This window comes from Trachypithecus francoisi, unplaced genomic scaffold, assembly GCF_009764315.1.
Source record: "Trachypithecus francoisi isolate TF-2019V2 unplaced genomic scaffold, Tfra_2.0 Lachesis_group10, whole genome shotgun sequence".
Lineage (NCBI taxonomy): Eukaryota > Metazoa > Chordata > Mammalia > Primates > Cercopithecidae > Trachypithecus > Trachypithecus francoisi.
The window spans coordinates 94,498,111-94,523,055 of record NW_022681455.1 but is presented as its reverse complement, the minus strand read 5'-3'; the positions used below and the strand labels follow the sequence as shown (position 1 = coordinate 94,523,055).

The 24,945-nt window shown below is 44.9% G+C and overlaps 1 protein-coding gene across 3 annotated transcripts in view; it reads right to left on the bottom strand.

The window, feature by feature from the left end:
• Positions 1–21,286: 21,286 nt before the first annotated feature.
• FTO (FTO alpha-ketoglutarate dependent dioxygenase) overlaps positions 21,287–24,945 on the bottom strand; it is a 414,073-nt gene continuing 410,414 nt past the window's right edge. For 2 of the 3 annotated variants that reach the window (XM_033218424.1, XM_033218425.1), the window contains one exon: positions 21,290–23,974. In XM_033218424.1, the coding sequence (XP_033074315.1) occupies positions 23,821–23,974 (154 nt within the window). In that variant the 3' untranslated portion in view covers positions 21,290–23,820. Of the gene's footprint in view, positions 23,975–24,945 lie in introns of all 3 variants that reach the window. The other variant, XM_033218421.1, reaches the window with a different exon arrangement.

The window sequence follows — 24,945 nt, the reverse complement described above, 5'->3', positions numbered from 1 at the left end:
AATATTCTAAAGTTAGATAACGGTGATGATGTTACAGCTTTGTGAATGTGCTAAAATCACTGAATTGAAACAAGTCAGGCACAGGAGACAAATATCACATATTCTCACTCATATGTGAGAACTAAAAATGTTGATCTCATGGAGGTAGAGGCAGAATGACGGTTACATGAGGCCGGGAGCAGTAGAAGGTGGGATGAAGAGAGGGTGATTAATGGGTACAAACATAGAATTAGGTAGAAGGAATGAGTTCTAGGGTTTGATAGTGCAGTAGGGTGACTACAGTTGCCAACAATTTGTTGTATATTTCAAAATAGCTAGAAGAGAAGATTTGAAATATTCCCAACACAAAGAATGAAAAATGTTAGAGGTGATGGATATCCTAATTACCCTGATTTGATCATTACACATTGTATGCATGTATCAGAATATCACATGCCTCACAAATATGTACAAATGTGTATCCATAAAAAATTTTTAAAAATCACTGACTTGAACATTTTGAGAGGATGAATTTTTTGGTGTATGAAATACATCTCCATTTTTAGAAAGTAACCTCTTTGGCAGTGATAAAAAGGATCAATGTAAGACTTAGTCAAGGCAAAAAGTGCATCTACTAACTTTAGCAGATCCCAAGAGGGTGGTAGGAGTCACTGGGAGGACCTGAGTGGAGGCATGGCACCGATTAGAGCTGGGTGTGAGGGAGATTGCTGGTGCATTGAAGGGGAGAGGGAGAGGGTGGAGATTAGCCAGGATGCTGCTGGCTTGCCAGGCAAATGATCCAGTCACAAATGAGTCAGGCCTGGGTCTTCAGAAGCAGAGGAAGCTCACACTGCTTCCAGCCAACTTAAGCCCCAGTGAGTTCAGGTAAGATGAATCCTTCTGCATCCTTTAAAGCCTCAGGTGTCAACTCCCACTGAGAGCATCAGTTTTGTCGTGATACACATGAAGAACCAGAAGTCAGCAAACCCAAGCACCAGGCCCAGTTGCGACCTCACTAAACTGTTTACCTTGGGCAAGTCATATCACTCTTTGAGATCTCAGCCTCCTTCCTTGAAAATGAAGGAATTAGAATAGTTGGTTTCCAAGATCCTTCCAACTCTGGAATTCTAAGACTGTTACAAATTCCCAGAGCAAATGTACTCTAAAATATGGCTCTATGACACGTTTCTTGCTAACTGAAGTCTCTTTTTCTGAGTTGGTCTTTGATTATGAATCACATTGTATTATTTCTATTGTGTTCTTTCTTTCTACTAAAGTGGGTTTATCTGGGCCAGGGTCCTTCCAGGACATAACAGGAGGTGAGGGTGTTCAATGAAAGCCTGTTGGAGAGTGGATTGGACTGTTCATTGGGATCCAATCTAATGATCTGTTTGCTATCTCCCTGTAGCTGTGGGGGCAACTGGCCATTCTGTAGTTGAGAAATAGGAAGTATTAGCAGGGTGGCTTGCAACTCGACTCCAGTGTTTCTAAACTCTTGGCAGTTCCAAGGACAGGTCTTTGGGCTGGACTTTGAGGTAACTCCCACTGTGGGAGGGAACCCTTGTGGGGGGCAAGTTAATTCATGCTGACATTAGGATAAGACCCTCCCTCACTGTCCTGAGGTAGTACAGTCATCCAGAGACACATGTCATAGATGAGACACTAAGACATCTGCTTCTTCATGTCAAATTCTGGCCTCACAAAGAACAATGCTTATCTCTGCAGAAACTATAATGATGTTATCTGATTTTTTAAAAAACATTTTCTTACAAGAGCTCAACAGTCAGGACTTCGGACCAGGAGTGAGGAAAGAGAGGACCATCAGGAAGAGACTTCTTGTCTGGTTCCTGCATTTGGTAGCAAAGTGGGGGATAAAGAAAGAGGTGGCAGACGTAGCCTCCCTTGTGAAGTGGAAGGACCCCTGGTTTCTAGGGAGAGAGTCTGAGTTTAGCATTAGGTTTTCTTTTTGGATGTTGTAGGTCCCTGTAGTCGTCATCAAACCCTTGCTCAAACTTCAGCCTTCATTGCTGTGTGGTCTCAGCTTTCTTATGAGGAATTATAGGATGGGATCTTGTCTCCTTTTGGAGCAGGGACCGAAAAGAAAATGTCTTTTCCCCATGATGGTTCTTCTTCATGGCAAAGATGTAGCCCTGGAGCCTCAGTAGGTGCCCAGGAGCCAAGTGAGAGGCATCCAAGGTGGAGTGGAGAGAGGAGAAGCAGGCAACAGCAGGGCCACACGGTCAGCATGGCTCTTGCCCACAGTACCCCAGAGGAAAGAGGAGGGGGCACTGCCTATCCTGAGCTGCCAACTGCTTCAGAAATCACCTCCACAATCTCCACTCCTTAGACCCGGCTCTATCAGAGTTATCTCCTGTAACAGCCAAGCAGAGCTACTTAGGACCAAATCACTGACCAGAGCTGGGGAGGCCAACCTTCCTGTAGCCTCAGTCTCACCGGCCACAGCTCCACACCCCGACCTCCTACGGGGACAGGAAGTGGCAGCCCCCAGCTTCCATGCCCAAAGGCACACGGCTAAGTAGCCCTGGGGCCACTCTGGCTGTCACTCTGGGGTGCTTCCAGGGCTAATGAGTGTCCTATTTGAAGATGGAATCTGACAAGGCCTGACAGACCAGACATGCTGAGCCTGGGTCTATATCCTGATGCCTTTGCCTCACGGTGCCCAGATCAAGCCTCCAAGATCCTGCACGTAGCCATCGCTTGGTAGAGCCTAAGAACATTCCAGAATGTCAGAACTCCATTTCAGTTCTATTATAGGCTCAACTCCAGTAAAGCTGCTGAATATTATAGTTGGGCTTTATGGGTTCCCAGGGAATCTTCTGGGTAAAGTCATAGAATCATGCTGTTACTTAAATAGCACATCCAGGAGAGCCTAACTCCAAATACAGTAAATCAAACAGCAGCATGATGAATAGGTAGAGCTGTGATTCAGGATGTGGCTTGTGGGGAGGGGGCATCCTTCTCGGGAGGCATTATTGTCCATGGCATTCAATTTCAGGGGTTCCCCACCCCCAAAATATTTCCTCATGGAATTTTGAACTTGCGCCATTGGCACTGGATTCCTCCCTCCCTGTGTTTAAACAGCAAACATTTCTGGGAGGTCTCAGTCTCTTGTTAGTGTAAATGAGGTCCTCAGTGAGGAACAGGGATTGTTCAAAGGGGCATTTGGAAAGGGGCGTAAGACACAGGAAGAAGAGGTAGAAAAGCCTGAATTCATCCATGTCATCATTTTGTCAAGGGGTACTTTTCTACTTAGAGTCAAACTGAATGTCTATTTCCAAACTGTAGAGACAAGGATAACTATGGCTTCATTCCTACTTGGCAAAGAAAGGGTTGAGAAGACACCATCAGATCCACAGTGAGATATCACTTCATATCCACTAGGATGACTATTATAAAACAAACAAACAAACAAAAAAAAAACAGAACAGAAAACAAGAGTTGGTGAGGATGGAGAAATTGGAACCCATGTGCATGGCTGCTGTAGGAAACAGTATGGCGAATCCTTAGAAATCAAACAGAATCACCGTAGGACCCAGCACTTCCATTTCTGGTTACATATACAAAAGAATTGGAAGCAGGGATTCAAACAAGTCTCTGTACACCCACATTCATAGCAGCATTATTCACAGTAGCCAAAAGGTATAAAGAACCCTCAATGTCCATTGAGGATGCATGGACAAACAAAATGTAGAATATGGAACAAAATAGACAGTAGCACATGATTCAGCCTTAAAACGGAATGGAATTTTGATACGTGCTGCAATGGAGAGGAACCTCAAAGATATTATGCTAAGTGTAATATGCCAGACACAAAAGGACAAATACTATACAATTCCACTTACATGAGGTGCTTAGAATAGACAAATTCACAGAGATAGGAAGTAGAACAGTGGTCACCAGGGGTTGGAGGGATGGGGGAATGGGGATCATTCCTTGATGGGTACAAAGTTCAGAATGAGAAGATAAAAACAGTTTTGGAGATGTATAGTGGTGATGGTTGCACAACCATGTGAATGTATTTGATTTCATTGAGTAGTACACTTAAAAATATTAATAATGATAATTTTTTTCTGAGATGGAGTTTCACCTCAGGCTAGAATGCAATGGCATGATCTCAGCTCACTGCAACCTCCATCTCCCGGGTTCAAGCGATTCTCCTGCCTCAGCCTCCTGAGTAGCTGGGATTACAGGCACCCACCACCATGCCTGGCTAATTTGGGTGTGTTTTTTTTTTTTTTTTTTTTCAGTAGTGACAGGTTTCACCATGTTGGCCAGGATGGTCTTGAACTCCTGACCTCAGGTGATCTGCCTGCCTTGGCCTCCCAAAGTGTTAGGATTACAGGCATGGGCCACTGCACCCGGCCTAAACAAACGATAAATGTTATATTACATATTTTTTTACCACAAAACATTTTTTTACAAAGGAAAGAAAAGAAATTTGGTAACTGAAAACTAGGCTTCCTTTTCCTTTCCTCCAGGAACAGTTATAATTGGAGTTCAGATTAGATCAGAAGGTGTGTCATTTGGGCTAGACTAGGTTATACTAGGTAACAAGCACCCCCCATGTTTCTCACTCATGCTATTGATCCATCATGGGTTGTCAAAACGGCTCCTCCTACTCATCCAGGGACTCCAGCTGACCGAGCAGCACACGACACAGAAAAAGATGTCCAAAGGTCTTGCACCAGCAAGTAAATTCTTTGGTTTGAACACAACCCACGATACTTCTGCTCAAAACTCTTGGGCCAAAACCCATCATGTGTTCTACCTAAGGCCGGGAAGTGCAATCTTACCACATTCTCAGAAGGTGGAAAGCCAGAAGTCTTTGACAAACAGCACTAATGATTACTGGAGAAGTAAGTGGGATAGTCCAGGGGAAATGATGGCTCCATTCCCTTTGAAATAAAAAATGTCCATCTGTTATACAACTGTTCATTCAGCCATCTAATCACAGCATTCAAAGATAAATAATAGACTGGAAAACAATATTTGTGACACATACAACAGAGAGGGGGATAATATCCACAATATACAAAGAGCTCCCACAAATCAATAAAAAAGGACTGAGATTTTTTTTAAATGTTGAAAGATCTGAACAGGCAATTCTCAAAAAAAGAAATTGAAATGGCAAATATGCATATAAAATATGCTCAAAGGCCAGGTGCAGTGGCTCCACAATACACAAAGAGCTCCCACAAATCAATAAAAAAAAGGACTGAGATTTTTTTAAATATTGAAAGATCTGAACAGGCAATTCTCAAAAAAAGAAATTGAAATGGCAAATATGCATATGCTCAAAGGCCAGGTGCAGTGGCTCACACCTGCACTCCCAGCATCTTGGGAGGCCAAGGCAGGAGGACTACTTGAGGCCAGAAGTTTAAGACCAGCCTAGGCAACAAGCAATACCCCATTTCTAAAGAAAATAAATTTTTTTCTGTATATTTTTTCTTTCTTCTTTCTTTCTTTTCTTTCTTCTTTCTGTCTTCTTTCTTCTTTCTTTCTTTCTGTCTTCTTTCTGTCTTCTTTCTCTTTCTTTCTTTCTTCTTTCTTTCTTTTTCTCTTTCTTCTTTGTTCTTTCTTCCTTCTTTTCTTTCTTTCTTTCTTCTTTCTTTCTTTCTTTCTTTCTTTCTTTCTTTCTCTCTCTCTCTCTCTCTCTCTCTTTCTTTCTTTCTTTCTTTCTTTCTTCTTCTTTCTTTCTTTCTTTTTTTCTTTTTTTTTCAAGGTCTCACTCTGTTGCCTAGGCTGGAGTACAGTGGTCTGACCACAGCTCACTGCAGCCTCAATTTTCTGGGCTGCAGTGACCCTCCCATCTCAGCCCCCTGGGTAGCTAGGACTCCAGGCAGGGACCACCACACTGGGCTAATTTTTATTTTCTTTAAAGATGGGGGTCTTGCCGTGTTGCCTAGACTCGTATTAAACTCCTGCAGGATGCGACCCCTCGGCTGGAGGGATGGGGAGCGTGTGATGAGGACCAAGAAGGAGCTGAGGACAGACCCCGAGGCAGCTCCTCAGAGGAGAGCAGCTGTCCCAGTGAGAGCAGGCCTCAGGGCTGGGGACACCTTCAGAGATGATCATTCATTCACAAGACCTTCCTGTTAATACCTGGCTTATTTTTAGATTTTAAAGAAAGACCACGAAAAGAAAGAGCTATCACAAAGTAGCGTGGTTTTTTCTGCCAAGGGTCTGTCTGCCAGTAGACTACAATAAATGGAAACCTAGACGCTTATAAAGTATTATCTGGGAAAATATTCGACCAAAAAATAAATGCAAATTAACTATCTGATGCCCTACAAAATAAGCCTTTAAATATTTGGTAGGATCCCTCTTTCCCCAAACACAACCCTTCTAAGCCAGCAGTCTTCTTTCTGTCCTAGCCCCGCTGTCGGAAGCGGACGCTCACGGACCTGAGGTGTTTTTTCTGCAGCCGGAGTCCTAGTTAATGGTGGGTCTGATTCAAATGGTGGTGGTGCTGGCAGAATGAGCTCATCTTCCCTGCACTGATTCCTCCCTCCACCCCCTTAGCAGCTGGGGGCCCTCCTGAAAGAACAAGAGATTTATAATATGAGCAAAACAAAGGAGTCGGGAATGAACAGCTCTTGGAAATAAGTAGGTCAAGACACAATCAATTTCCAAATTTAAAATTATGTTTGAAAAATGTACCTTTAATACAGGAGCCCGCTTCGGCCCTGTGGGGTAAAGCATGTAAAGTTTAAAGTTCCGCAATGGCTGCTTTATCAGGTAGCCCGAAGTTTACCCTGGAGGTTAAGCAATAAAATGGAAACAAAAATAATTTAACAGTTTTGCAGTTAGTTTAACCCAGCAACAGCTCCTTAAATAGCTTTCACCTTCCTGGAGCTTGCCATGCTCATAAAGCTACAAGATGCATTTCAAAGCTATGAATTTGCTAAATAGAACTTCATTTCCTCTTCTTATTAGAGGTAATTAAATTTATTAGACGTCAGTAAAAGCCTTGTAAACAGAAAATATGAATGCTTATAAAAGTCTGCCCTTTCTTTTCAACCTAATAATTAAGATGCAACAAGAAAGCAGCTAATAACAGCTCGTAATTTATCAGGTGCCATTCAACCCCGAATCTGAGACATATTGTAGAAGTATTAAACACTGAAATGAAAATAATACCCATTGAAACACATTATTTATTAAATACATAATCACTCAGAGAAATAAACACATTGCACAAAGAACTTGATGTTTCTGATGGAAACACTATATATATTATCTTCTGCTTTAGATATATTACCCATCAAGTCAGATTCTTAAATCAAAGCTGCAGCTCGTTTAAATGCAAACTGCTTGTGGCAGCCCAGCAAACCCCAAATTTCCACTAGATGTTCACCTTAATATCAGTTTTCAAAGACGGAGTCACTGTGAAGTTTTTTCCTTATTATTGTTTTTAACATTCTCAAAAGAAAAGAAATCCCCCAGCAAGCATTCAAGAAGCAGGAACAGAAAAGAAGTAATTCTAAAACAGAAGAGTAAGAATTATACATTAATGAAAAAAATTCCCACCATCCAATACACATGAACTTAGACGCAACTGCAGATTCAATACCTTATACCCCACCCCAATGTCATCTAATCCCAAATGGAGGTTCAAGAGTGTACGTTACATCTTTACCAACTCTCCAGCTGAAATCTGTACTTGGAGCTCTTGAGAAAAAATGATTATGAAGACTTTGGATACCGTATTTCGTTGATTTTTTTTTTTTTTTTTTTTTTTTTTTTTTGAGGCGGAGTCTCGCTCTGTTGCCCAGGCTGGAGTGCTGTGGCCGGTTCTCAGCTCACTGCAAGCTCCGCCTCCCGGGTTCACGCCATTCTCCTGCCTCAGCCTCCCGAGCAGCTGGGACTACAGGCGCCGCCACGTCGCCCGGCTAGTTTTTTGTATTTTTTAGTAGAGACGGGGTTTCACCATGTTAGCCAGGATGGTCTCGATCTCCTGACCTCGTGATCCACCCGTCTCGGCCTCCCAAAGTGCTGGGATTACAGGCTTGAGCCACCGCGCCCGGCCCGTATTTCGTTGATTCAAAGACTCCTTCAATTGTAAGGTACACCATCATTTTATGTATCACTAAGAAAGAAAAAATGAAACACTGCCAGTTAGACTATGACATGCTATCATTGTAAGCTGCATCCTGATGTTAGAGACGTTAAAACTGCAAAAAGGCTGGGCATGGTGGCTCACGCCTATAACACTTTGGGAGAGCAAGGTGGGAGGGTCACTTGAGCCCAGGAGTTTGAGACCAGCCTGGGCAAAAAAATAGTGAGAACCCATTTCTACAAAAAATAAACCAATTAGCCAGGTGTCATGGTGCATGGCTGTGGTCCTAGCTACTCAGGAGGCTGAGACGGGAGTCCAGGAGGTCGAGGCTGCAGTGAGCTATGATTGCACCACTACACCACAGCCTGGGCAACAGAGCAAAACCCAGTGTTTAAAAAAAAAAAAAAAAAAAAAGCATAAAAAAATGCACTTTAGAATCCACAAAATACAGTCCGTAAAACTAGATGAGGTGTCTTAACACTGTTCTCTTGGTTGTGGTATGTGAACTGTATCTCAATAAAGTGTTATTAAAAGTGTTCTTGGGGTTAATGTTGAAAAACCCTAATGCTCACTTTTGTAGAGGGCAGTCAAGCAAGGCTCACTTTGAAGGTAACAGAGGAAAGACCTAAGGTAATGAACCCCTGACTGCCTGGAAAAGAGTGTTCTGGCCAAGGGAAGAGCAGGTGCAAAGGCCCTGAGATGGGTGGGTGCCTGGTGTGGGGAAGCAGAGTGAATGGTGCAGACAGAGATGGCAGGAAGTGGGGGCGGGGCAGGTAGGTCATAGGTGATGAGATCAGAGAGGTGCCAGAAAAAACCAAGAGTTTCCTTCTGTGTTCTAGGAAGCTGAACCACAATCTTCAACATTTTCCTAAAAGGAATATTGGGAGAGAGTAGGATTATCCATCAGTTTCACTCCAAAGCCCTCCTTCGTAACTTCTTGGATAGTTTAAGAATGAGTTTGCCGTGGCATCTCTGCCATCCTTGCAGGTGATCCTCCCCAGGGTCCCTGTCACACATAGGTAGAATGCTGGAAACAGTCCCCTCCTCCGCCTTGGTTTCAGAGGCGACATGTTAATCAGATGGCTTCCAAGCTATGAAGGGCATGGACTTACTTTCAAACAGTGGGACTCCTAGATGGCACTTTTGTTTTTCACCAGGGATCAGAAATCGCCCTCTTTTATACAATAGTGCTCATGCAGAAGCTGCCCCCCTCCCCACTTTACCACCCAGAACCCAAGAGCAAAGTTGCTCTCTCGAAAGGCCAGGTGTGCATTCATTAATCATAATAGTTAACATTTGTGAGCAATGAGCATTATGAGTATTGCACTATGCTAAGTATTTCACTTATGCTAACAGCTTTGTGCACTTTTTTTTTTTTTTTTTTTTTACCCTCAAGCAATCCTATGTTAAAGGTGCTGTTAGTAGCCTCATTTTATACAAGGGAAACGGGCACAGAGAGGTTAAGCAATTTCCCTGTGGTCACACAGCTGTCTGTGTGTGTAGTGGGGGACTAGAATCTAGGTGCAATTTACCCCAAAGCTCAAGTATCTAACCACTTCGCTATGGTGCATTACTCTCAAATGGCAGTGGCTGGAAAGCATTCTGTCTCCTCCCTCTACCACATCTGGTATCTTCTATGCTTGACGGAACCAATCACATGAATGAAATTGAAAGTGTTGCTAAAGTTAAGAGGTTAAATGCTCAGGCTCTGCAACCACAGTGCCTGGGTCTGAAACCCACCTCTGCCAGATACTAGCTGTGTGGCCTAGGGCAAGTTACATAGCCTCTCTGTGTCTAAATTCCATCACCTGGAAGAAAGAGAAAAAGAGTAACGACCACATATGGTTGCCGTGAGAGTTATGTGAGACAGCAGTGTGAAGCACTCACGACTTTGCCTAGCACATAGAGAACTCTCAACATCTGGAAGCCTAGTTTCCATCCCTGGGTTTCAAAGGACACTTAGGAACGTAGCCTAGGTCAATGTATTCCAAATATGTTTGGTTAAAAGTCCATTTCACACAGGGTTAGCAGTTGTTGCAGCTGGGTGACAGGTCTATTCTATGATTTTATTTTTATATGTTTAAAAATTGTGCAGTCAAATACTTGTATAAATAGGCACAGTTCACCTACAATGCTAACTTGGTTACCTTTGGAAAGGGAGGAAAGGAGAAAGTTACGGTCTGGGCAGGAGTGAAGCTAGTTCTACTTCTCAGTTACATGAGTAAATCCCATCAAGCCTTACGTGAATGTTTCCGTGTGCATTTCTATATGCATGTTGCATACCAATAAAACATTAAATGTAGCTGGGCACGGTGGCTCACGACTGTAATCCCAGCACTTTGGGAGGCTGAGGTGGGTGGATCACGAGGTCAAGAGTTCAAGACCAGCCTGACTAGCATGGTGAAACCCTGTCTCTATTAAAAATTCAAAAATGAGCCAGTCTTGGTGGCATGTGCCTGTAGTCCCAGTTACTCAGGAGGCTGAGGCAGGAGAATGGCTTGAACCTGGGAGGTGGTGTCTGCAGTGAGCTGAGATTGCACCACTGCACTGTAGCCTGGGTGACAGAGCGAGATTCCATCTCAAAAAAAAAAAAAAGTAAATACTACATGTTTGCCCCAAAATATTTTAAAATAAACTAAAAGGACATTTCAGATTACCAAAGGTCCTTGTGACCAAACATCCTACCTCATCTAACAAAGTCTCTTCCCAATGAATGGGGAAATGAGTGTCCTCCCAGCAGGATGCATGAGGACACAGCAGCAGCAGCCCAGGGAAGTCAATCTGCTTGAACAAAGCGTGGATATGCACTTGTGCTTCCAGAGAGGAGTCCCATCTCACGACGGCTCCATGCGTGAAGTTATGCACAGTGGAAGCTACTCATGAGAATCCCCTAGGAAGCTGCCAGGTTGGAAGCCAGTAAGCTCTCTCCCGGTCAGTTTCATTGTTCAGTTTTATATGTTGGAATAATTATAGATTCACAGGAAGTTGCAAAAAATATACATATAGAGAGGTCCCGTGTATCCTTCACCCGGTTTCCTCAGACAGTAACATCTTCTATAACTATAATGCAATATCCAAACCAGGAAACTGACATTGGGACCATCTGTAGAGCTGATTCAGATTTCACTAGTTTCACACACATGGTGTATATGTGTGTGTGCACGTGTGCACATACGCACAATTCTACATGACTTTATCCTATGTGTAGATTCATGCAACCGCTGCTACAATCAAGATACAAACTGTTTCACCATCATGAGGGGCCTGTGCTGCTGCTTCTTTATAGCCACGCCCAGCCCCTCCCTCCTTTCCCTAAGCCCTGGCGCCCAGGATTCTGTTCTCCAGCTCCAGATTTTTGTTATTTCGAGAAGGTTATGTAAATGGAATTATACAGCATAAACCTGTTTGAGACTGATTCTTTTTCTCAGCATAATTCCCTTGACATTCATCTAATAGTTTATCCTTTTTTATTGCTGAGTAGTATTTCAGGGTATGGATGTACCAAAATTTAACTAATGACTCAGAAGGACATTTGGGTTGTTTACAGCTTGGGGCTCTTATGAAAGCTGCTGTGAACATTCATGTACAGGTCTTGCATGGATACAGGTTTCATTTCTCTGGGACGATGCCTGAGAGTACAGTTGCTGGGTCATGTTTAGTTTTAGAGGAAATTGCCAAATGATTTTTCCAAGTGGCAATATCATTTGACATCCTCCCCCGGCAATGTATGAGTGATCCAGCATCTCTGCATTCTCAACAGAGAAAAATTATAGCCATTCTCAGAAGTGTGTGTTGATTTCTTATTGTGGTTTTAACTCCCATTTCCCTAATGGCCAAGGGTGTTGATCTTCTTTTCATGTCCTTATTTGCCACCTGTGTATCCTCTTCAGTGAAATGTCTCGATAGTTCTTCGTCAGGTGCAGGAGCAGATCGTTGTTCTTCAGTTGAGCACAACGTGAAGTCTCTGGCTTGAGTTAGAAGCCACGTAGTAGCTTCCCAAATGAGAAAACAGAGATTCTCTGTTCTCACATCTTCCCACACTCCAGGCTGTGCAATCCCCGAGTGCAGTTTGGGGATGGAACCCTTATGCTCTTTTGCCTTTTTGTGTGTGTTTGCTGAGCACAGGTAACTGAATTCGTAAGTTAAATATTTACGATGGGGCCAGGTGCGGTGGCTCATGCCTGTAATCCCAGCACTTTGGGAGGCTGAGGTGGGTAGATCACTTGAGGTTGGGAGTTCAAGACCAGCCTGGCCAACATGGTGAAACCCTGTCTCTACTAAAAATACAAAAAATTAGCCAGGCATGGTGGGTGCCTGTAATCCCAGCTACTAGGGAGGCTGAGGCAGGAGAACTTCTTGAGCTCAGGAGGTGAAGGTTGCAGTGAGCCGAGATTATGTCACTGCACTCTAGCCTGGGTGACAGAGTGAGACTCTGTCTAAAAAAAAAAAAAAAAAAAAAAAGAAGTGACTCCACCATTTTAGTCGCACAGTGGGATCTGATGTCAGTCCAGTGCCCCAAGTCCATGTCCACCAAGTTATTCCAGTGTTCCCTCAACCTCCATTGGCCAAAGCAGTTTGTCTTTTGTGATTTTGCTCTCTGAGAGCTGGACTGTGGCCTTGCAGTGCCTTGCTTGGAGTGCTTCCTCCTACTCCTTTAAGCAAGACAGAACAAGACCTTCTGCAGACCCCACTGGCTGCCATGCCCCAAGCACCAGCTCAGACAACTGTTTATCATATCAGTACCTCCTCAGTTAAGTGTCGCTTTGAGACACTAACTTCGCTGACCAAATTCCCCCCAGCTTTGCCCATTCTCAGCTTTCTCCTCTTATCTGCTGCTAAGGTTCCACTGGTATCATGGTCAACTCACCGTACACAGCACTAGTGACATGAAACAACTCAGGATGTGGTACAAAATTGGGTGTAACTGGAACAAAGGTTAGAAGCAAGTTTTGGGAGGTGAAACTGTAAGAGGTGGGGGAAGATTCCAAACAGTCTTGCAAGCTGTGGTCAGAAAACCCAAAGGGAAGGGTGAACTAGAGGAGATCTTGAAGCAGGGGATGCTGAGATCAGATCAATTTTGCTTTAGCAAATAATCAGCTAACAAATGTTTATTGAGCACCTATTATGTGTCAGATAAAAGTTAGCTGGATTGACAGTTGTTGAAGATCAAATAATCTGGGGGACATGAAGTCTTAAGTCCTGTGGGATGTCATAAAATGGAAGTAAAAATTTGATCCAGTAAGTCCTGCCCTTTAGTTCCTCTAGTCCAACATGGAAACCAAATTTGGCAAGTAAAATTGTGTTCATAAACACTCTGGTTACAGAACAAATGAAAATGATCAACGTGGAGTATCTTACAAGTGACTTAAGGATTCGAGTCGCAAGAGAGGCAGTAAGGAAGTAAAGATCCAACTGAGGTGCTCCTGGAGAGTGCGGGCAGCAAAGGCAGAGTGCAGAGAGCTCTAAGCACCCTGGCACGGTGCCTCCATGGACAGCGGGGCTCACTGCGCACCCTGGGACGGTGCCTCCGTGGACAAGCGGGGCTCACTGCGCACCCTGGGATGGTGCCTCCGTGGACAGCGGGGCTCACTGCGCACCCTGGGACGGTGCCTCCGTGGACAGCGGGGCTCACGGCGACGGCGCAGTCTGGGACGGTGCCTCCGTGGACAGCGGGGCTCCCGGCGCACGCTGGGATGGTGCATCCACGGAAAGTCGGGCTCACTTTGTAACCAGCTCACTCCAGGATTCTTAGTTGCAATCATAACACCAAGCATAAATGAGTGATTTCAATTTTTTTATTTTTAATTTTTGTGGGTACATAGGAGGCGTATATATTTATAGGGTACATCTTAATAGAAACTCTAAGAGCCAGGGGCTCCTGGGTAATAAGCACAGAATAGGAAGCTGCTGTGTTTTACTGACTTTCATAAATAGGACACCCTTTACTCAGCCTGTGCCTTAGAAAGCATGACACTCACCCCCATCCCATACCCCACCGAAAAAGAAACCACAGACCAGATTATCACCTTTCCTAATGAGGCGTTGGAATAATCTTCGCACTGTTCCGCAACGCGAAGGGCTCAGGAGTGCTTCGCCCGTTGAGCAGTTCTAACGCAGGGAAGATCAGGCTCAGCCTGCTTCCCTGCAGAGCTGGCCTCTGTTGAGAGGAGACATCTGAACCTGAAAGCCGGGGGTGGGGGGTGACTCTCCATCCTCCTGGGAAGGCTTTCCATGGTCCTCTCACTACCTTACTCCAGCCTCTTTAATTCAGAAAGAGCCTTAGGTTTTGCTCCTGGGTCGATTTTGCTCCTTAATAGCATCGCTCTTTTTTCCATGTTTCTGTACAGAGAGATGCTGGCATGAGTATTTTGGTTTGGATGCCATGATGATGTTTATCATCGTAATTGATAAATGCTGAGTCATTACCAAGTACTAGACATGACCTTAATTGCTTAACAGGCATGACCACAGGTGATACAACAATCCTTGGAGCTAGGCTACAGGTCAGCAAAATTGTTCTATGAAGGGTCAGACAATGACTATTTGGGGCTTTGAGAGCCCTGTGGTCCTTTGCAACCACTCAACTCTGCCACTGTAGTTGGAAACAGCCACAGATAATACATAAACTGATGAGCATGGCTGCATTCCAATAAAACTTTATAAGAACCGGGGATGGGCCGGATTCGGCTGTGGGCTATACTTTGCTGACTCTAGCTTTTGATTTTACTACGGTGGTTTGTGCTTGACCTGCCAGTGTTCTGAACGATGCATCTTGGCCTCTTTGACGTTAATATCCTGCATCATAAATTTCAGTGGCTCTAATAGTATGTAAAATCAGCAGTATCTTGTGGATCTTTGTGACCCATGGAAAAAACAATAGCACACACACTGTTTTCTAGAGTAACAGAGGTTCTCATTTCTGGGCTCAAATTTTGAGGGAGAGGCTGTTCCTGTTCTTGTAAGTGACCTGGAACCACCTTCTTCTTCAACATGCTTTAGGATGTTGAAGGTGAAATTGGGAGGAGGGCTTAAGAACGTTCACAGTCTTCCCAAATCTCAATACATACCAGAAACTCGAAATCCAATTTCTATCATTCACCTGAAATAACTTCTCCCATCTGGACTTCCATTGCCCCATCTATAAAATGGGTGTGACATATTAAAAACTGCTCTTTGGGGTATGTGCCTTTGCAAATGTGGTAACTATTGCTTCTTTCACCATGCTGCACTCCTATCCTCAGGCTCGGTATTAAAATGAGCAAAGGACAGAAACCAGAAATGCTGATTAACCATAGGATTTTGAGGACAGGGACCTTGTGGTGCTAGCAGAGTCTGATTGTTAGGAAGGAATCAACAAGTGTGTTGGCTAAGACTGAAGAGTCAATACTATGAAGAGCTGGCAATATGGCAGTCCAAAGAGGGCCTGTGGCTTTGGCTACCTTCCTCATCTGGCCCTTCCAAGGTACCTTCAGCTCACCAAGCTATGTCCCAGTGAGGATGCCCCTGACACAGCCACGCATCTATTGCTTTCTGCTAGGTACAGAGTTTTGCTGGCTCAAGGCTGTCAAATTCACTTTGATTTTGGCCTCAGCTGGGCTTCATGCTTTCAGAACAATTTCTCCCACCGCCTTTCACTTGAGGTCCTTGGCAGGGATGCCTCTCCCATTCTGCACGCACAGCTCACTTAATGGGCACAAAGAAATGGGAGAAAGCTCAGGGAAAAAAGAAATAACAACCCGACCCAGTCTAAACCTTGGGAAATCGAACAGGGTCTGCATCTCTTTGAAAACTATACACAGACATTTCTGGTCGAAGTGAAACCATGCTTCTCGCAGAGGGCTGGAGACAGCAAATGCAGCCTTAGTCATACACAGTTAGTTTCAAACTTATGTTGCTGCTCACTGGGAGAAATCAATGTACGGTATATTAAAAACAATCACTGCAGCCCTTAAATGATCCAATAGTTTAGCTTTGAATGCATGCAAGCTAATGGGGGCTTTAATGGCTTCTGACAGATCATTCCATTGATCAAGGGGCATGTATGAAATATACTGCCTACTAAACTCTGTTTTGATTTTGAGAAGAGAAAGCTGAACGTCTATGGTAAACATGGCTTGATTGTTCACATGTTCACTGAGATCCCTCTCAGCGTGACCCTGGTCGGGAACAGAGGAGGGAAGGATAATGGGAATCCTATATACCTGGCTTGCTTCTCTCCTGACTCTAATCAAGGCATAATCAACTAGAAACCTCTGTCTGCAGAGTTGGGGGCAGGGGGAAGGACGGTGACCAGTGGTCCAGTTTTCTGGGTTGGGTGAGTTATAAGCCACAGCTTTGGCTGCTCTGAGAAACTGATTCATCTCTTGCAGGCCTTGGGGGTTTGAAGGTTAACTGTGCTGGTATCAACGTGGAAAGCCAAATTCCCTATTTGAAAGGATAATCAGGTTTTTCAGTTGGGGACAGCAGTTTTGCAAAGAAACAAACGAAATCATGCTCCTCTATCCGTGTGTCTGGAGGCTCCAAGATTGTTTTATGAAGTGCTGAACGTACCTCTACTCAGGAAAGGCAGTTTTCACAGGGTGCATGGAGTCTGAAAAACTTAAAAGAGGCCTTAACATGATTCATTGAGACTATTCTTGTGCAAGGGAGGTTTCCATTTCTCTAAGCCCTGGCTGCCTGCTGTGGCTATAAGAGTGAGCCATATACCGTTCCTGTGTCAGACTGGTCTTGCCTGATCAGAAGTAATGAATGTATATAGAAATTCTTCCATTATCCACCCAAACTAAATTGGTTTCACAAAATGAATAATAATAATTCCTCTCCCTTGGACTTGAGTAGGACTTTAGCATTTACAAGCCCTTCTCCAAATGTTATCTCCACCTGCTAGCTGCACAGTCGTGGTTTTACCTGTGGGGATGGATCTGGCTTGTGGACCCTCTCTCCTTCTCTCGGAGGCTGGGAAGGGAAGAAGGGTGCCCTTGAAACTGGCACCACGAAGAGAGTGATCACGTGTGGTCTTTGTTTAATCTTTAACACCAAGCAAGGCTGTGTGGAGGGCCAGGCGTAGTGGCTCACGCTTGTAATCTCAGCGCTTTGGGAGGCCGATGCAGGCAGATCATTTGAGCCTAGGAGTTTGAGACCAGCCTGGGCAATGTGGTGAAACCCCGTCTCTACAAAAAATTAGCCGGGTGTGGTGGCAAGTGCCTGTGATCCCGACTACTTAGGAGGCTGAGGCAGGAGGATGGTTGAGCCCATGAAGTCGAGGCTGCAGTGAGCCATGATCTCACCACCGCACTCTAGCCTAGGTGACAGAGTGAGACCCTGTCTGAAAAAAAAAAAAAAAGACTGCGAAAGAGTTTCATGCCATTATCACTAATGAAAAGGGTCAGAACTACCCGAAGCACATAGGATCTGGAACCACTGAACTTCTCCTAAACTTCCTGTAGAATGGTCTTGACCCTTTTGGCCCCACCTGTAGGGCACCTTGCTGTCCTAGACCAGTACTTCCCATCTCTCAGCAGGAAACTACTGCATTTACCAGATCAGAAACAAAGGGAAACCCCGCCTGCTAGAAGTGCTTCATTTGTATTGGTGCCATGTTTAGTCAGTGGCTTTTGTAAAATTGATGAATTTTGTCTAAAGGCAAGTGCAGACAGGCAAACAGATCTGTATCTGCTGTTATCCATTTAGCTTGACACACATGTGCAGAGGAACTATTTTACCTCAATTCTTTCAGGATTGATGAAAAGTAAATGCGAGCAAAGTCATGAACTGCATCATTGGAAAAGAATCACTGAATCTAATGCTGGAGGTTAATTAATGCTTCCCTCCCCTTGAAATAGACTGACCCTGGTACTTAGACATTCAGAGTCAATAAACAATTGTTGTACACAGATCATCCATTAAAAGGTGATGGCAAGAATTTTCTTTTTAAGCAAATCTAAAATTGCAATGGGTGACCTACTCCCACTGTAGAAGTGGGAGTCCTAAAGCATCATTTTTCGTAATATCTCATTTATAAAAAGTTCCATGCCATCCACCTCACAAAAAATGGAAGCTGTGAAGAGCAAATGGGATAATATATGGGATAGTGACACAATATTCTTCTTGAACAAGCCACAGCTATCTTTAGTCCCTTTGAATATTTTGGTCCGGATACCACAGATCATATTTTTCATCATCATAACGTACATGCGTGGAGTGAGTTTTGAGTACCAGACATGACATGAATCGCTTAACATGGATGGTCGCAGGGGACAGAACAATCCAGTGAGCTAGGCATTATCATCATCTGCATTATATAAACAAAGCCTGGAGCACAGAGGGGTTTAGTGATTTGCCCCAGTCACAAGGCGACAACTGTTATCACAGGAAACTTCGTTAATAATGATAGCTAGTACCTCACTGAAGACCTGTATATGCCAGGTACTGTGGGAGGCATTTTAAATGCACATTAACTTATTGAACCTTCACAGCAACCTTAGGTGATGGATTACTACTATTCTATTTTGTAGACAAGAGAACAAAGGTTTGAAGAGGTGGTAGAGTGAGGATCACACATAGAACCAGGACTAAAACTCAGGAAACCTCTTCTGCCACTCAGGAATCCAAAGATTTGGAAAGTCTGATGAATGACAGTGGGATAGAAAGAGCGGAGGGTGCAGAAAGGCTCAGTTTCCAATGTAGGAGGAGGATTTGGACCAGAGAGCAGGAAGGACTTGGCTGACAAGGTTCCCAGAGGTGGGAATTAGGACCGTCCTGGCAGCATGGGGCCGTTGGGACACACGACTATGGGAGCAGAGCTGCCCGGGAACCAGGGTGGAAAGCTGTCTGGTCCTTCTAGCCGGGATCTGGGGGTCACTCGTGGTTCTCCTTGTTAGTAAGAGAGAATGGAGAAACAGAACTTCAGATACTTTCCTGGAGTTTCCAGGAATCTATCGGGTGTCTCAGGTGAGCGAGAGAACCAGGTGAATGCCTTCTGACAACCCCCCAAACCTGCCTCCCAAACACAGCAGCGGCCCAGGGGTGCCCTTGCTGTCTTGCAGGAAGTCATTCTTAGCCGGCTCCCCTCCTCCCACCCATCCTCTGCAAGCTGCCCGCTTTCCCTACAGCCGCAATCATCACAACACGCCTGTGCCTTCTCTCCCCTTTATGGTTGTCAAATTGATTTCACCACCGCGATACCTATGGCTCCCAATGAAACTTAATTAAAAATACCATTTAATCACAGAGTAACAAAGGCAAACGGGATAAACGGCATTACCACTTCGGCGCATTTTAATCCGCACCGTTCCTCTCCATCTGAATCTGTCTGGATGAGAATTGCCTTTTCAAACCAGAATCCCCTTGTCTTCCATGCACTTGCCTCTGACAGATCTCCAAAATAAACAGTATTTAGCGTGGCATGGATCCAAATGTATGCAATTTGCCCAGTGGTAAAATCAGCCCTAACTAGAGCAAGAAAAAAAAAGAAGTTGCATTTGAAAATGCCTTCCTTCCCTCGAAGCATACAAAAAACTGTCTACTAAACGTGGGATCCATTACACACGGCCTATTGACTCTCAATTCTGGCATCCCTCGATTCAGTGAGTGATGGATTTTGAAGCTGAACACTAAAATTGTGTCACCAGTGATGCCATGACCCTGCTCTGTCATGTCTAGAAAGCTCTGAGGGGCTGAAGCCTGCCAGTGAGGGTGGCAGGAATGGATCCGCTGGGGTGTGGAGAGGAGGTGCTGTTTAGAGTGAACTCAGCAGGTGGGCAACCTAGAGGGGCTGCAGACCATCTTGAGATCTCACCCAGCCAGGGGGACATCCCCAGTTGGAAAGCCGCTCCTTTGGATTGAGCCGTTTGCTCTCTGAGAAACCCTCTGGAATCCACATAGAGCGATGGTCTAAAGCATGAAAATATCTTACCAAGTTACTTCCACGCCCTTGCTGCTTGAAACCCTTTCATGCTTCCTGGGGTGTGTGGAATAAAACCCGAGCAGCTCCCGCCTGCTCTGCCCTACATCTCCCCTTCTCCCCTCCTGGTCTTCTCGGCTTTGGGCTCAGGGCCCTTTTCCTTCCTTGGGCACCCCTCCCAGGGCTCTCCTGCCTGGGCCCACCATCCCCTTTCCTGGGAAGCTCTTCCCGACCACCTTCCTTCCCCACAGCCTGATCGAGGTCCCCTTGGCCAGTCACCATCTCTTCCTGTCCCTCTCCCAGTTGGTTCCCTTCCTGGCACTTACAACCAACTGGAACACTCTAGTTATTGGTTTGCTGGTTACTGTCTATTTCCCCACTATGGGGTAAGTTCCTGTTTTGGTCGCTGCATATCCCAGGGCATCCACTAGCCTGGGAGGCAGAGATCTGTCTTGGGTCCCCAGGCTTGCCCCACTGCTGAGGCTGTGGTCAACACCAAGAAAGGTTTGCGGGAGGAAGGGAGGGAGGCAGGGCAGTCAGTAGCACCTCAGTGCAAAGAGATCTCTTAGATCATTTTTCTCAAGATAGCTGGGACCACAGGGAGGACTGGCAGGAAAGCAGGAGGGGGCTGCTGCTGATGGAGGTGGTCTGTTATCCGCACACATTGGGGGAAGGGTGTGATTTCTGAGCCTGTGCTTCCAGGAAAGTCCTTCTCCAAATCACAGGGCAGAAGCAAGCCTTCCCTTGACCCTGCAGGATACGAGTTCATTGTCATTGTCCACACCAGCCGCCTTTTTATTGGATCTTGCCTACCTCCTTCTACCCACCTGAAACCTCCCTGGAGAGAACACGAAATCCTCAAACACATGCTCAGTGAAACTTACCATTTCTTTTTCTCTTGCTCCGTGGCCCAGGCTGGAGTGCAGTGCCATGATCTTAGCTCACTGCAACCTCCGCTTCCCAGGCCAAGCGACTTGCCTGCCTCAGCCTCCCAAGTAGCTGGGATTACAGGCACACACCACCACACCCAGCTAATTTTTGTGTTTTTAGTAGAGATGGGCTTTCAGCGTGTTGGCCAGGCTGGTCTTCAACTCCTGACCTCCAATGATCTGCCGCCTCAGCCTCCCAAAGTGCTGGGATCACCATTTCTTTAGAGCAAATGTGATCTCACCTTTCGGATTCACTTAAGGTAGTGATTTCTCCAACCCTGGTGCACATCCCTGATTCCACCTGGAGGACTTTGAGAACTAATTCCACCTGGGCCCCTCCCAGGCCAGTGAAGCTGGCTCATCCACGCAAAAGGAAAAAACAGCAGAATCTCTCTTGGCTTCTTATCTCATCCTTTTAATATTTTTATTGGATATGAATATTTTATGATGCACATGACGTTAGTACAAGCAGTCTACAAATGGAGCTCAATAGTCACACATATATTGGGGTGAGCACAAAACATTTTGACTAGAGGGGTGTAAGCAAGCAGGTTTGGAGAGCGCTAACATGAAGAGGTGACACAGGTCAGGTTCACAATTAATGATAAAACGGAGAAAAAGAGGGAGTATGGCAAACCATAGGCTGGGTCATGCCCCAACTCGCAGTGGGAAGATGTTATTTAGCTTGTTGCCATGCGAGGATGGGGGCCTAGGACTACTGGGTGTTCTGAGTTCTAAAGAAAATGCAGACCTTGGCTGGGCGCGGTGGTTCACGCCTGTAACCCCAGCACTTTGGGAGGCCGAGGTGGGTGGATCACGAGGTTGAGATAGAGACCATCCTGGCTGACATGGTGAAACCCCATCTCTACTAAACATACAAAAATTAGCTGGGCGTGGTGGCACGTGCCTGTAATCCCAGCTACTCACAAGGCTGAGTCAGGAGAATCACTTGAACCTGGGAGGCGGAGGTTGCAGTGAGCTGAGATTGTGCTACTGCACTCCAGCCTGGTGACAGAGTAAGACTCTGTCTCAAAAAAGAAAAAAAAAAAAAAAAGAATGAAAATGCAGACCTTTTAATTTCATGTGAAATCTCCCATTTTAAAATATTGGCACCTAATGGAATATAACAAAAAATGAACATGATAGGGGCTAAAGAAAACACTGGGCTGGATGGCCCGAGGGTGCCCCGTCTGTGACCTTCAAACGCCACGCCCTCCTGGTCTACGTACGTTATTTCATTTAATCTCTGTGATGACCCTGTGAGACAGTGCTTCACTTCTCTTTTACCAATGAGGAAACCAAGGCTCAAAGACACCAGGGGATGAATCCAAGGTCCGAGAGACTCGAGTCTCAACACGATGACATCCTGGTCACTTTGCTTAACACGACATTTCTGTGTCTATTAACTGCATGGGAATGAGTGCAGGCCGTGAACCACTGCAATTCTGGTGGCAGGAAAGAGTTTATTCTCAGTGCACCTTCAACGGGCAAAAGCTCTTCAACTTCTCAACTACTGTGAACACCTACACGAGAGGGCAACAGGCTGGGGAGAGGGGGGCTAACTATTCTCACGATTTCTTGGGACATCCGTGGGCAGGAGCCAGGTCGGAAAGGGAGAGATGTGTTAATGGCATCACAAGACAAAACTGGCGGAGGGGTCAGAAAGAGAGATGAAAGCATCTACATCCAGGTCAGTTCATCCACACATAACAGTACTAGAATTTCCTGGATATTTGACTATGTGCTGGAAATTGTTCTAAGTCTGTAACTAGAATCATCTCACTTAATATTCACCTTGGGAGTGGTGCCTTTCATGTATCCCCATTATACAGACGAGGAAACTGAGGCACGTTAACATACCAAAGGACACAAAGCTAGTGGGAGTCTTAAAGCTCAGGTTTTAAACTCTACTCTCGCTTGTCTCTCTGAGTCTCCAATGTCATCAGGATGGGCCACTGAGGTTCTTCAAACCTCAGTTCCACCTGTTATTACATAAGAATGAGGGACTTAGAGAAAAAATAATACTATGCTGGTGAAATCCGGGGAATAATGTAAATAGGGCTGTGTCTCTTTCAAGAGATCAGGGAAACTCCCTAAAGACAGGCTATCAACTTTATTTTAATTGTTAACATCTCCTTCCTGTGCGCTGAGCACAGAACTCAAAGCTCAGGCTCTTACTTAGGTTCGTCTTAGAGGAAGGAAAGAGGCCAATCTTCAATGAGTCGTTTCTCTTTTAGTTTCTTTGCCTTTGGGGATAGAGGCTACAGAGGAATGGAAATGAGAATTCCTGCTCTCAAACTTTTTATAGAAGCGTTGTCCAATAGGACTTTCTTCGATGATGAAAATGTTCCATATCTGTACCGTCCATACAGCAGTCACTAGTCACATGAGGCTATGAAGCACTTGAAATGTGGCCAGGGCAACTGAAGAGCTGCATTTTATATTAAAATTAAAACTGAATTTAAATGGAAGTAACCACAGCTAGCTAGTGGCTACCGTATTGGACAGCACTTATGGGTGTGGTGAGAAACTGGGATGTCTCTAAGTTCTGTCTTTCCCCAGAGGGCTGGGTCCACTCCAGAGTCTCTGAAAAAGCTTGGGAAAGAGGAAAGTAGGTTAGGCTTTGTCACATGCTGGGCTTGTTCCTGTCGCCTGCCCTGGACTTTGGGGGCTGAATGGCTCACATTTTAAAATCTGAACAATTTTGGGGGAAGAAGGTCCTGTTTAACACCAAATCAGACTATAACACAGGGTCATTTTTAAACATTTAAAAATTCATGGGCACCATTTCCTAGCTGTTTTGGATTGGGACCCGGGTGCTACAATCTAGGGGCCAAGAGAAGTCTCCACTGCCCTTGCCTAAGCCCATGACAACACTGGAGGAGAAGAGCCGATCTCTTTTTCTCCTCTGCCTGAGACTTGTGATCCTTCTAGGGTTTTGCTTCCAGAAGCTGACCTCTGAGTTCTGAAACGATGTCTGTGAGATCAAACGGCAGAGGCATGGAAACGTCATCCTTTTCCCAGTATGGCCGACATTCTGGCTTCTGATCAGCAGGTAAAGTTCGGGCAATTCGCGACTGGCACCTGGAAGAGTAACAATAGGAAATGAATCCATGGGAGGAAACCCCCAGAAGACCCCAACCCACAGGAAGCTTGGAGGAACACTGGCCAATGCTCCAAAGACAGTCCACTGGGGTGAAGGTCATGGCAATGACTGAATGAGGCTACAGGGGGAACGCAGATGTTTCTAAGAAGGAAGGCTGTTCCTGATGGTCCGGACTTCCTGTGCTTTGACTCCCAGATTTGTATCATCTCAGGTGGCTGCGTAGAAGCCAATCATCGGGGAAATTCAGTTACTCTGCCTTTAAAACGGTGAATTATTTTTTCATTATCTCAACTGTTATTTAAAGTGTGTGATTAAGCCATTATCAGATTTAAATGTTTGTGGGATTTCAATGTATTACTAGATTACTGGGAAAGATTAAATTGAATTTACTGCATTAAAACGTCCAAGAATAGATTAAACAATATTACAGGCCGGGATTGACTTTGGAGATCCTGGAGATTTACAAGTGTCCCAGCTTGCTGTGCTCAGAAAAAGGCACTCCAAGGAGAGACCGATTTATAAGGATATATGCAAATAGAGGTTAATAATCATTTCCACTGATGAAGAGGTGGGAAAAACTTCCACAAAATTAAATTAAGAGGCTAGCAATAGTTAGTCCCTAAGGAAAACACTTAAATCACGGTTTTTATTGAATGGATTATTCATCAATAGTAGAGAAATTAATTATCATATGAAGCTAAATTATAGCCTCACAGGAAAAAAATTGGGGCAACGTTCTCACACCTTGGCAGGCATCTATCTCTCAGAGAGACTGGCTTATTTAAAAGTGACCTGGGAAAACTCAGTGGCTTGAGCTTTATTTATCTGCAAAATGAGGATCAGAGAGAAGGAAACAGATTGCAATAAGGAATGAACAATTTCTCCACTCTCCTGGAGTATGTGGCAGTGAAAATGTGTGGACCAAAACCAAACACTATGAGGACATTTG